Source organism: Myotis davidii, unplaced genomic scaffold (assembly GCF_000327345.1).
Source record: "Myotis davidii unplaced genomic scaffold, ASM32734v1 scaffold399, whole genome shotgun sequence".
Lineage (NCBI taxonomy): Eukaryota > Metazoa > Chordata > Mammalia > Chiroptera > Vespertilionidae > Myotis > Myotis davidii.
This window is the reverse complement of record NW_006292094.1, coordinates 825692-838973: the sequence shown is the minus strand read 5'-3', so window position 1 is coordinate 838973 and position 13282 is coordinate 825692. Positions and strand designations below refer to the sequence as shown.

Here is a 13282-nt window from a genome sequence, read left to right as displayed (position 1 = left end):
TGGCGGGGTGGGGGTAGGAGGGTAGGGAGGGAGTAACCAGGTCCAGGCCATCTCTACCGACCAGTCCATGGCACAAATGATGAATCATACATAGGGCTCTCACAATTCTTACCCTGTCTTTGGCCGCCATCTGCTGTAAGGAGCTGTAGTGGGCAACGGCGTATTCCAGGAGGGCCCCAAACACGAAGCTAAAGCAGATGCCCAGGAACACGTCGATGGCCTTGATGAAGCAGTTGGTGTTGGGAAGGGACGTGCGGGACCCGATCATCAGTGTGGTCATTGACAGTACGGTGGTCACTCCTGGGAAAACAGGCAGGCAATGTTCCCACGCCAGTGGCCAGGGGACCTTCCACCATTACCTGGGAGACTGTCTCCGTTCAGGACTTGGCAAGGTGGGCACAGGACCCAGAAATGGAACAGAGTGCATCTGGGAGACTCCGTGGCCTTCAGGAACGGGATTGAATTGTCTGTTTTGTTGAGATATGAGCGATGGGGTTTTTAAAATGTTTTACCTTCTGTCTTCTCATGAGAGGGGGTTGGTCAGTATGCACAATAATTGGCAACAGGCCGTCTAATCACAACATCCCCTTACCTGTCACTACAAAATGAAGTTTAAAAATGTACTACTCCTAGAGTAGTCTCTCCGTCTCGCTCTCTACTTCTTTCTCTCTACTTCGCTCAGAAAACCAACTCCTGGAACTGCCCTGCGACTATCAATGAAAACAGCCGCAGGAGAGGAGGAGGGGAAGGGCCTAGTAAGCCAGCTCTTAGACCTCGGGTTCGAGCTGCTCACCGATGCAGGTTCTTGCAGGCACGGAGTCGAGGGAGATCCAAAACGAAACCCAGGACAACACCACGAGGAACGTGGAAGGAACGTAGGTCTCCAAGATGAAGTACAGGACATTCCTCCGGAGCTCGAATTGCAAGACGAGTCGCGTATAATTTCCTGGGAGGGTAAGCAAGGGGCAGGAGGTCACATCTGCTCTCAGGGCAGTAGTTTCCCCGCGGGACGTTGAACTTTGCTGTATGGACAGGAAGCCCTCTGCTGTCCACTACACCTAATGGGTCAGGACCGGCCATCGTTTTCACCAAAGGAAATGCTGTTGTCACGTGGGATTTACGGGGGTGCTGATGCCCCTCGCTCCCTGCCCCCGCCCCCGCTCCTCTTCCTGTGCCTTTCTCTGTCATATTATCCCTTCAGCACGTGACTCTGGTGTCCTTGTCACCTACCTCGCCAGACTGTGGGCCCCTTGGGGGCCGTTTCAGTCCTGGGTGTGGCGCAGGTAAAAGTCCCAATTCCAAGCCCCACCCTGCAGAGGGGCTCCCCGGCCCCGGAAGGGTGAAGTGGAGCAGAGATCCTATTTCGGACCCGGTTCTTTTGCTTTTGTACACGTTGTCCCAGGAGTTACCTGTCTCCTGCTGCGACCTGGTGACGAGGGTGAAGTACCGCTGGATGGTGTACTGCGCCAGCCGCAGGTTCTCCAGGCCCCGCACCGAGTCGTTGCCGCGCAGCCAGCTGAACCTCACGTCGCTGCTGTCGTAGCCCCCTGCGAGGAGCAGAGCCCTGGTCAGTGCAAGAAGGTGGCGACCGAACGGGACCGGGCAACGCTACGCTACGGAGACCGCGGGAGCGCGTCTGGATGGCGCCAAGTCCAGGGATGAGCCCCGTAACACCACGGTTTCTCGCCGAGTAGACCTGCAGCGCCTACTCGGGGTGAGGGGACCTGTGAGCGGAGGCTCCGCCTTCCACTGAGAGCCGGTCCAGTGCTAAGCACAGAACTCACTATTTCAGTACTTATTGGACACGTGTGAACACACAGGGTCTATGCTGGGTAGAGCCTTCCAGGACAGGCTGACACCCCCCCACAGGATTCCTGGGGACTTGAACTCAGTCTGTTCCTATTTCCACGTGGGCAAAAAATGCAACACACAACAACCCCGCTGCGGGCCCCTTTACTGATGTCAATAAACACAGGCACTTGAGAAATCTCAAAGCAGTTTGACTGACTGAGTTGATAATAGTAGTAATGGCTGCCTTTTATGAAACATCTATGTTCTTACATACTTGCATGGTAGATATTTCTATTTTTTTTTTCATTTTTTCAGATTAACTTTTTAAAAAAAATTTCAATTACAGTTGACTTTCAGTGCTATATTAGTTTCTGGTGGATCTTAGGGCATAGTGGTTAGCTATTTATATACCTTATGAAGTGATCCCCCAATAAGTTTAGTACCTGCTTGGCACTATATGTAGTTATGACAATATTATTGTCTATTCCCTATGCTATATTTTTTACATTTTCTGAGATTGGGATGGATCTTATGGTTGAGAGATATAGATTATACTAGAGACCCGAAGCATGAAATTCGTGCAAGGGGTTTGGCCCTCTCAGCCCTGGCTGCCTCGGCCCTCGCAGCTCCAGCTTCGTCCCGAAGGTCGTCTGGACGGTCTTTCTGCTGTTCAGTCTAATTAGCATATTAGCTGTTTATTATATAGGATAGGATTACATGTTTTGCCATTTGACCTAGTATTCACTCCTAAGTATCTGCCAAGAGAAACCAAGTCATGTCCACAAAACAACTGTACACAAGTGTCCACGGCAGCATTACTCATCACAGCTAGGAGGTGGAGCAGGCCAGAGGGCCTCCCACTGCTTGTATGCGTTTGTATGGAATCACGAGGAATAAAGCAGTAAAAGGGATGCAGGACTGATTCACACACTGACACCTCAGAAACATTATGCTAAGCGAAAGGGCCAGATGTAAAAGAACGCATAGTGCGTTGATCCAATTTATGTGAAATATCCCTAACAGGCAAATTCAGAGACGGAACGTAGATGAGTGGTAGCCTGGGGGCTGGTGGTGGCAAGGAAAGTGACGGTAAGTGGGCACGAGAGGTCTCTGTAGGTGACGGAAATGTTCTCACAACAAAATGTTGCAGTGGTCGCACAGCTTGGCAAACTTACCAAACATCTTTGAATTGTACACTTAAAATGGGTGAATCTTATGGTATGTAAAACTACCCCAATTAAGCTGTTAACCAATAGCTCTTGAGTCAGATACTATTGTTTTTCCCACTTCACTCATGAGGAAACTGAGGTTCAGAGATGTCGTTCTACTTACCCAAAGGCACACAGCCAGTGATGGGAAAACCCAGTGATACTGGTCTTCTCCCCAGGCCTCTGTTTTCCCAGGCTACTGGGAATGGGATGCCAGTGCTGGAGCTAGCAGTTTGGGGACTCGTAGCTACAGCATCCACTGCTTAGAAGCATCTATCTCCCCTCCAAGGGCAAGGAAGAAGTCATGAGCTCTTAGAGCAGTGGTTCTCAACCTTCTGGCCCTTTAAGTACAGTTCCTCATGTTGTGACCCCCACCATAAAATTATTTCCGTTGCTACTTCATAACTGTAATGTTGCTACTGTTATGAATCATAATGTAAATATCTGATATGCAGGATGGTCTTAGGCCACCCCTGTAAGGGGGTCATTCAACTGCCAAAGGGGTCGCGACCCACAGGTTGAGAACCGATGTCTTAGAGGGTTTCCAGGTAGAAATTGTCTGTGGACTTTCCTATAGAAACACCTCCAAATTTACTGAAGGGAGCTGACCAAATTGGCCTAGGATCCCAAAGAAATAAAAAGAAAATGATCTAAAAAAGTGAGTCATACCAACTTGGACAGTTTGCTTTGTGGGATAGCATCAATTCTTTTTTAGGGATCGAGTTCCGGACAAAACCCTGGGTGAGGTTTCTGTGCCCAAATAACTGCTAATAAACACTCAATTCCCTCTGCTCATGGGGATGCAGAGAGCTGTGCAAGCAGAGAGCTGAAGTTTCCGGGGAACTCTCACTGCTGGGATTTGAGACGAGAACAGCCACACATGGAAGGCAATTACTTTTGCCATGGAGGGCGGAAAAGGAGTTCCTGTCTTGATAACCTCAAGTTCTAGTCTGCCCCCAAATAGCTGTATTGTTCCAAGAAGGCTATGCACACATTTAATCAATAAGGTAATTAATCTGCCGGTCTGAGTCTTTAATTAAATGCCTGCCTCTGAAAAATGACTGTTGCCTTATAATGGCCGTGTTCTTAGATGTTGGCCACTTGTGTCCTCGTGTAGGAGGAAGTGCCTGCTGGTCTCCAGTGTGACTAGGGTTTTTCCTCCTCAGAGAAGCCACACCTTGATGCCTTAATGACTCCTATCTGTGGCACTGTTTTCCCAGGACACCCATCACAGGGACCACTCCCCCAAGTGTGGTGGGCATTTCAGAGAAGTTCACTAGGAAACAATGGCGATTACTCATCAACACCATTTGAGGCACATCAACGCAGAGCAGTTGTTTGTTTTTCATCATGAGCAGGTCCCCAGCCTGCAGTTTAGTTAGATGCTCATGTACCGGCATCACTGCATTAAGCTTTATATATGTCAACAATTTCTTTTAGAAGTTGAAAGAAGTTGTATGATCAATGTCAGGATTGCTTTGTATATCTGTCATTTCTAATCTCTGCTGTGTCCTTTCTGGCTTCCATGCCTTCGCTGAGTCTGAGTCCCCTTCCTAGTCCTACCGACCTCCATTTCCTTGGCTGTCTTGTCCACTCTCGGGTGGAACTATTCTCTTTCAATGCACAATGGTCCTCCCCAAAATATGTAATTTTGGGAGGTTTGGCTTTGAGCAGTCTCCAAATCTCTCTAGATGTACAGTCAGAAGGGCCAAATCTGGTGTAATTAACATCAAGAAAAGAAAGGCCACTGTGTACAGCACACTCTTTGTGAACACACAGATCTGAGTCACTGAGGAAATCAGCTCTGGGGGCCCTGCGGGACATATACTCACAGCTTTCCAGTTGCAACTGGCATGTCTGTGTGTCCATGGGGTATTTAGACAGGTCCATGTTACACGCCACAGTCGTCGTGATTCTAGGAGAGGAAGAAGTTCAGAACAGTGTTATGAGGATGCATTCCTTCTAAGGGTGCTGCATGAAGACTTTCGCGTCGAGTCTATAGTGAGCATGTGACTTGGACCCCGCATTCGAAGCCTTCCTGCGGTTCTCTGTGCTAAGCAACGCCTGTGAGGCTCGGTTACCGCTGGGGTCCAGAAGGGAGGAAGAAGCTGGAATGTTGGCAATCCAGAGGCAAACGTGCAACAACATTGCACAACAGAACCACGCATTGGCTTGTTTGAGATGCTTTTGCATCCAGTTATTAAATTTCATCTTCATGATAAACCGGGAGAAGCTAGAACAGAGATCACTGTCTCACTACCGTCACCATTTGACAACAGACTCAGGGGCTCACTCAGGCGCACACAGCTCTTAGAGGCAGAGCTGGGGCTGGAGCCCACTTAGAAGGCTGTCCAGTTCTCGAGGTCCCTCCCTCCTGGAGGGACCAGCATGCAGAAGAAGTGGAGGCTTCCCAGGGCGCCAGGCTCTGTGGCTCTTAAGGACCAACAAACAGAGACGTGCAATGAAACATCGGCTAAGCCCTCCCAGTGGAGAGTCCATTGGCAGACCTTTACCTTCCTTTTCCTTCAGTGTCACACATTTTTATTAAGCACCTTTATTTATTAACACTGTGCTGGGTGCTTGGGAAAGTGGAAATGATGACTGCGTGGCGCCCACTCCATTAAGGGAGAGAGACTAGCAACAGCTGCAATTTACCGACCACGAGCCAGTCCCTGGGCTCACAGCTTTGTGTGCGGCATCTCTTTGCATGTCTACAGCGGCTTTATAAGCTGGAACCATTATCATTTCTCTCCTGCAGCTGAGAAAACTGAGGCTCAGAGAGTCAACTTGCCTTAAGCTTCCAGAGCAGAACCGATTTCCCCCAAATCTGTCTGACTCTAGAGTCAGGCTATGAACCATCACCCATTATTGGTAACCCTTGTACATGACAGATGTTACGTGCTATGATACAGACACATGGACACACTTGTACGTGCACACACATCTATGGGAACACAGGGAAGGGGGACATTGATAGGCATTAACGTTGATTATGTTGGTTGGAGGTGAGGATCTTCAAAGGAGAGGTCTCATTAGGCTTCTTTTTTAAAATTTTTCTTATTGATTTTTGAATATATATATTTTTATTGATTTCAGAGAGGAAGGGAGAGGGAGAGAGAGGTAGAAACATCAATGGTGAGAGAGAATCATTGACCGGCTGTTTCCTGCACACCCCACACTGGGTTCAAGCCTGCCATCTGGGCATGTGCCCTGACTGGGAATCGAATGGTAACCTCCTGGTTCATAAGTCTATACTCAACCACTGAGCCATGCCAGCTTGGACTTCTTATTGATTTTTAGAGAGAGAGAGGAAGTGGGGGAGAGAGAAAGAAACATCGATTTGCTGTTCTCCTTAATTATGCGCTCATGGTTGACCGGGGATTGAACCCGCAGCCTTGGCATATTGGGGATGATGCTCTAACCAACTGAGCCACCTGGCCAGGGCTCATTAGGCCTCTTGAAAGAGGAGTTGGGGTTTTGGCTAATCTTGGCAGAAGTCAGTGCAGCCGAGGAGGATGAGATGAATAATCCAAAAATTCATTTTCTTGGTTAGCTCAGTCTTTGTTTTACAGCTCCAGCCTCTTTTGGGGGGTGTTTGGTTCCTGGCCTTCTCCCCGAGGCCTCTGGGAGTATTCGGTTTGCATGAGCAGTGATGAGCCACCCTCCACCGCCCCCCGCCCCGCACCCACATTGATGACCTCATGCAGCACTCTGGAGCACCTTTGTGGTTTAGCCGACTAGTGGCTTCATGAGCAATCGGCTGGGAGACTCTTTTGGCCTCATGGGATTGGGGAGGGGACAAAGAGAAGCCCATGGCCGCAGTGGCAGAGGCCTTGGGGCCCCACACCTGGATCCTCTGTGCAAAGACGACTGGGACACGTGGAGATGCATCCTGGAGCTACCCCATCCCCAGAGTCCCATGAAAGGAAAGGCCTTGGTATGGCCGCCAGTTTGCTCTTGCCGTCCCCCTCCCTCCTTCCCTTGCTAACTTCCTTTTGCTCTTTAGGACTCGGCTCAGCGTACTGCGAACGCATCCTCTTACATCACCCCAAACCACGCACCCACTCCCCAGCCTGGGCCCCCATACTCTGGGCTCCCTGTGCTCCTGTGTCTGTGCCAGGACAATGTCTCCTCCCTCTGTCTCTTCAGAGTCCAGCCTGGGGCCTGGCACACAGCCGCTGGTCAGCAGATGCGGTGGAGCCACCCTGAATGGAGGGCGGCTCTTCTGGCTTTGGGGCGAGGATGGACGAGGGCAGGAGCGTGGGAAGGGGCCTCAGCATGGCTGTTGGAGTGCCGGTCCCGGCGACTCAAGATGAACCTATGCCCTTTCTGGCATCGGCTTCCCCTCCCCGCCCCAGGTCGCGGTGCCCACTCACCTGAGGGCATACAGGACTGTGCCGTTGGAGAAGAGGCGGATGAGCCTGTTTCCCACGGTGACCTCATGGAGGAAGGATTTCTTGGACTCCACAATGTACGTGTCCGGCACCCAGAGGAACTCCACGAGGCGCGCGTCCAGGGTGACACTCTTGTTGCCTTCGAACACCAGCCGCTGGTCCGTCCAGCGCTGTCTGAGGTAGATGGTGGCTGTGTAGTCCTGGGGGGAGGGCGGTTAGAAATGTGTGATGAGAGAAAGATTCCGAAATCGGAAGGGGTCAAGTCTTACTCCCCTCCCCACCTCCCTGTGGGTCAAGCACATAGGTCTACTGTGGTAGACACTGGTGAGTACAGTTTGCTTGGGGCCGTGGCCTGTGGCCGTAAGAGAATGAAGCACCTTATTCTAGGTGGTAACTCTAGAATGGGAACCCCGATTCTTACCCCGCACTAAATGCACCCACTCCACTCCCTCGATTCTCCCCTCCTGGACTTTGAGTCCACTTTCCTCCGATACTCGTTAGATCTGTTTCATAAGAATCTTCCAGAGTCTGAGTTTCGGGGTCGGTCCCCACCTATGTCAGTCTGTTCTGTTTTCACGTCCCCCCTTAAACACAAGGAGGGGGACCCCTTGGTAGCAGACAGAGGGGCCTCACTTACCATGTTACTCTCTGAAATACTGTAAATACTAGCGATGTCCAGAGTCAGAGCTATCTGAACGGGTTCTCCTGAGATTGAAGAGAAAACCGGAAAGACTTACACAGAAACACTAACAGAAGGCTTCCTAACATTACAGTAGCATATGTATAAATATTTTGCTAGTCCTCCCCCGAGGATATTTTTCCATTGATCTTTAGAGAGAGTGGAAGTGAGAGGGAGAGACAGAGAGAGAAACATTGATGTGAGAGAGACACATTGGTTGCCTGCCACACTCACCCTGACCATTAACTGAGGTCTGTGCCCTTGACTGGGAATTGAACCTGGGACCCTTGCAGTCCACAGGCCGACACTCTCTCCACTGAGCCACACTGGCCAAGACTATATTTTAAATTAGAAAGTTATAAAAGTAACACTTGACTGTTGGAAAATCTAAAATGCTTTAGAACAGTGATTGTCAACTGGTGTGCCACAAGAAGTTTTAAAACATGCAATACCTGACTATTCAGTTAGGGGCACGGACCTCTCTTTCCTTAGATTGTCAAAAAAAAAAAAAAAAAATACAACAGCAACATAACAATAGGCATCTAGTGTGAACGAATCAAAATTATACCTAATTTTTTTGTTATTTTGGCAAAAAAAATATATTTTTGGTGTGCTGCAGAATTTTATAATTAGTTTATAGGTGCCATGAGATGAAAAAGGTTGAAAATTGCTGCTCTAGAAGTAGATAAAATACCAATTAATTTCTATCCTCCCCTCTCAGGAGAAAACTTTGTGTGGACTGTGCCTCCCTCTGTGTGAGAGAAATGCACAAATATATAGTTCGCTTAATATAAGGGAGACCACACTGTACTCATTAGTGCGTATTTTAAAGGCTGGAGTGGCGCTTGCTATTTTGTATTTGGAGGACTTTTCCTACGGTGCTTGCAAGGGACTAATTGCTTAGAAAGGTAAGTGAGATCCGGGGATTGGTGCATGGATAGCTTTCCCCCCCTTCAACTAAGCAACTCTACCACAAGATGGCATTCAAGACTGCTCATGCGTGAGCTCTCACGCACCTACGGTACTTCTCCCCCTCGCCCCCTGCCTTTGCTCCTCAGGAACCCTAAACTAGTCAGAATCCCAGAACCTTCCCCACTTGGGCCAAACCCCTGAGAGGGCCAGGCCCAGCTCCTGAGCCCGAGGCCAGGCCTGGAGTGTGTGAGGAAGGCCCAGGAGTCAGAAAGCGGTGAGTGTGACCTCAGCTTGGTGACCTGGGAAAAGTTACCAAATCCATCAGAACTGCACTTTTCTCACCTGTAAGTGGGGGTTACACCAGGAACACCACAGGGTCATGAAAGGGCTGAGATGAGGCATGTGATGGCTTCTTTGCAAGGTGGGGACAAGAGGAATTGCACCTCAAATGCATGCCCAGCTGGGCGTGCAGAAGGGACTCAAAAATAGTTACCTGCTCAGGCTCCCAGCATGGTGTCTGTCACGTAATACTAGGCGCCCAGTCAATGGCATTCCCCCCCTTCCCACCCCCCCCGTAATCCCAGCTAATTCTGGAAAAGGAACAAGTGTACTGACCAGGTTAATAGCTGCACTAATATTTCCTTGCAATAAATAACAGGGGTGACTCCGGGGACTGTGACAATGCAGGACCAGGAGGAGGAGAGGCGCAATTCCAGGGATGCTTTAAACACATCTGATCAGTGGGGATGCGACCAAAGTTTTCATCGGAGGAACGAAGCCACAAAATTCAGGTAGGAATTTGGAAATGGAGTTTTAGAGCCGACACAATTAAAAATAATGAAGTTAATAATACTTGTCGTTAATACTTGCTAGAAAAGGGGAGATCCCACGGGACAGACCCTGGAAGGGGCTGAAGGAGTGTGATGCTAGGTGGCTTTCTACCTCTCAAGGCAGCATGGTGCAGCGCCAGGAAGAGACACTTGGAGTCAGAGTGTTAGGATCCCATGCCGGCCACCTCGTAGCTGTGTGACCTTGAGCAAATTGCTAAACCTCTCTGTGCTACAGTTTCTCACCTATAAAATAGAGCTACTGGTGCCCACCAGCAAGGGTTGGGCTGGGAAGGTTACGGATCCGTTTTAAGTGCCTGGAACCCAGTGGCCAGTTGTGTCAGTGTCAGTTGCCTTCCCCAAGGCATGAGGAAAATGGGGAAACACGCAAGAGCTCCGGCCCCACTGCGGTGTTTATTTAGTCTGTTTCTAGACGGTCTAGTCCAGGCCTGGCCTCAGCTGGTGCTTCTGCGGGCCAGCGCTTGCTTGCTTTCCCTTGTCTTACCACGCAAGCTGTGCCACCAGAGGGCAGCTCTCTCCTAGGAAAGAGGTCAGAGCCAGGAGTGTGGCAGTGCTCGCGAGGGCCTGCTTGCACACGGGTGCTCTGTCCAGCTCAGTCCCGGAAAAATCCTCTGCAGGTCCTGTGTCTTAAAGACCTTGGGATTTTAGAACCTGGATGGACAGACATTACAGAGAACAATGACCCCATCAAGGGCCCCAGGCTGCCACGGAAATGTAGGATCCTTAAGGAGCCAAAGTGCCACAGGCACAGAAAAGGGGCTGGGGGTGTGCTTTTCGGCTGAGCATTTCCCCCGGAGGGCCTGGGCTCATGTGCCCTTGATCGAGGTGCAGAATGGGCACCTTCCCCAAGGACCCGACATCTTGCTGGCCGGTGAGCGGGCAGCAGGAAGAGCAGGGCCCTGGCCGAACACCTTCGGGAGGCAGAGAAATGGAGGGGTGGACCTAACCGGGTGTCAGAGTCACCTGCTTGTTGTTAGGGTTCGGCTGGGCCTGGAAAACCCAGGGGAGGTGGGGCCCCCCTGGGTCCCTTCACATAAGGACCTCAGGTCCTGACTGTGTGGCCAGGAACAGGGGTCTCAGGTCTCTTACTCACGGGGTGTAACTGACCAAGGGCCAGCTGCTGTGCTCTGAAGTCTGTGATGGCATTTGCCCCGAGGCCACCCTTCCCATGGGCCTGCCCACCAGGGACTGAGCGCCGTAGGGGGACTACGCCGGCCTCTCCTGGGAGGCACAGGGCTGGGAGACGCCTCTGATGGGAACTTCGGCTCATGGACTCGCTGGTGGCTTCTCCAAGCACATTGGGAAGTCCGCTGCTAAGACACCTCCTCCTCCCTTCCTCTCCCTCCCTCCGTCCCCTGGGGTCAGACCTGTATTGCAATCTGATGACTCTCCAGCTTCCCCCTTTCCCACCCTATATTCCTTCACAGATATTGCCAAATAGTGTCTCATACAGCTCGCCCCCTCACAGTCTCTGCTTCACAGGGGACTGGACTAACCCACTCATCCTAGACCCGCCCAGAGAATGTCATGGCCTGACGGGAGGAGCAGGAAGGAACGGGGATTAAAACAGACTGCGCCCCGATGCCCCGATGATTGGCAGGTACCGTGCGCTTCATGTGTATACCCTTCACCTCATTCAATCCTCCCGGCAGGTGCCTGACATGTCCCCAGGTTGCAGAAAGGAAAACTGAGGCTCAGGAAGAGAAGGTGCTTGCCACACAGTAGAGCCAGGAGCAAAGCCAGGTTTGTTCAGGTCCAAGGCTCTCTCTACTACCTTCTGCTCTGTGCGGCAAGGCAAGCGACCACCTTGATCCGGTCTCGCATTTTTATAAATAGACCGAGACCTGTGCAGAGCTGTGCAGTTGGTCTCATTACCCCCCTGCTGCCTCCTTCTTCCAACAAATATTAACAACGTCCTCTATGTCAAGCCCTGAGCTGCTGCTGGGGTTAGTGAGGTAAATAAAGCAAGACTCGCCCAGGAGCTGCAGCCCAGAGCTGAGACAGGCATAAACCCAGCGACAGGGACAGCATCACCAGGTAATGGCTATGGTTTGGAGTTATGTTCAAAGTAAAGTGTGAAGAAAGGGGATGGCACCTGGTGGAATCAGGGAAGGCTTCTCAGAGGAGGAGGCCTTTGATCTGAGACCTGAAAGAAAATTGGCATTTTACCAGGGAGCCGGGTTGGAAGAGCCTTTCTTGGCCGATAAATGGCTTCAGCAAAGGCATGGAGTCCAGGGAGGCCTCGGAGGTCAGGGAGCATTTGGGGCACACTGGTGTGGAGGGCATAGCCAGGGGGTGGAATTGGAGGTGCTAAGACGGGCAGACAGATCGAGGCTGGGCTGGGAAGGGCCTGGTGTGCCACGCAAAGGGTTTTGGGCTTCATGCTGACAAGTGGAGGGCAGCCCTGAGCGGCAGGTGGGAGGCGGGAGGACTAGGTGGACTAGTTCTGGTGAGCCGTGGCAGATTCCTTGAATAATGATGCCGGAAGTGGGGGCAGAAGGCAGACAGTGAGAGGTTGTCAGGCGGCTCTATAACCTCCCTAGCGAGGAGGAGGATTTCTTTAGGCTGCAGGTGGGGAGACAAAGTGCGGTCTCCAAGGTCGCGTGAAAACTCGTTGTGGCTGCGCTCATCCATCACTGCCAATCCCCCCGGGGCCGCAGGTCGGCAAACAGTCAACCAACCCTCCTAACCCTCCTCGGCTCCTGTCCTTTGAATTGATGTCCTGGACAAAAAGGATGACTTACCGCCAAAATTGGGCCTGAGAAACTTGTTATATCCGACAGTGAGGTTCTCAAAGCCGGGCAGGGAGAGCTTGTCGCTTCTGCTGACCTCCCTGGGGAGCCGGCTCCCCTGGACAGGCATCCTGGGAAAGAAAGCAGGTTTCGTGCACACGCCTGTTTACATGTGAATCATGTGTATGCCAACCTGAGCTGTGTCTGCATGTACATGCCTGGGCCCATGTGCCAGCTGAGACTTTCCCAGAGAGAAAGCTCTACCTTTCAGCTGCCCACTGGACGTGGCCCTACCCACTCCATTTTATTGCCCACTTGCCCTGCTGTGGTGATTTGGGGACCCTCCGAGTGTCTTCCCAGTAATCACCAGGGCGCTGTCCATTCCGGACACTTGGGAAGCCCGCGTTCTCCAGGGAGATCCAATGGCAGGCAGTCCTGGGGGCCCGGGGAGCGGCCGCCCCTCCCGCCCGAGCACCTACACAGAGCAGTTGAGGCCAAGGCCACTTGGGGAAGCAGAGCTCACCTTCCGGCCAAGAGGCTCAGGCACAGCCAGGCCAGGTGGAGACGCTGTCTCATGTTGAGGAGCGCGTGTGCAGAGAGGGGCCCAAGTAGGAATCACCTGGGGAGAGAGGGGGGCAGGTGGGAGGCAGACAGTGCAAAAGGCTCACCCCTTCTCAGCCGTTTCTCCCTCCCCTCAGCCCAGCCTCCCACCCCCTCT

General features: G+C 51.6%; 1 protein-coding gene across 1 annotated transcript in view; it reads right to left on the bottom strand.

Moving 5' to 3' along the window:
* Positions 1-13282, bottom strand: part of GABRP (gamma-aminobutyric acid type A receptor pi subunit) — a 40747-nt gene that overhangs the window by 23899 nt on the left and 3566 nt on the right. The window contains exons 2-9 of the mRNA XM_006765383.2: positions 13088-13183; positions 12577-12695; positions 8031-8098; positions 7376-7593; positions 4832-4914; positions 1410-1547; positions 794-946; positions 113-300 (exon numbers count right to left, since the gene is read on the bottom strand). Coding sequence (XP_006765446.1) covers positions 113-300; positions 794-946; positions 1410-1547; positions 4832-4914; positions 7376-7593; positions 8031-8098; positions 12577-12695; positions 13088-13140 — 1020 coding nt within the window. The 5' untranslated portion in view covers positions 13141-13183. The remainder of the gene's footprint in view (positions 1-112; positions 301-793; positions 947-1409; positions 1548-4831; positions 4915-7375; positions 7594-8030; positions 8099-12576; positions 12696-13087; positions 13184-13282) is intronic.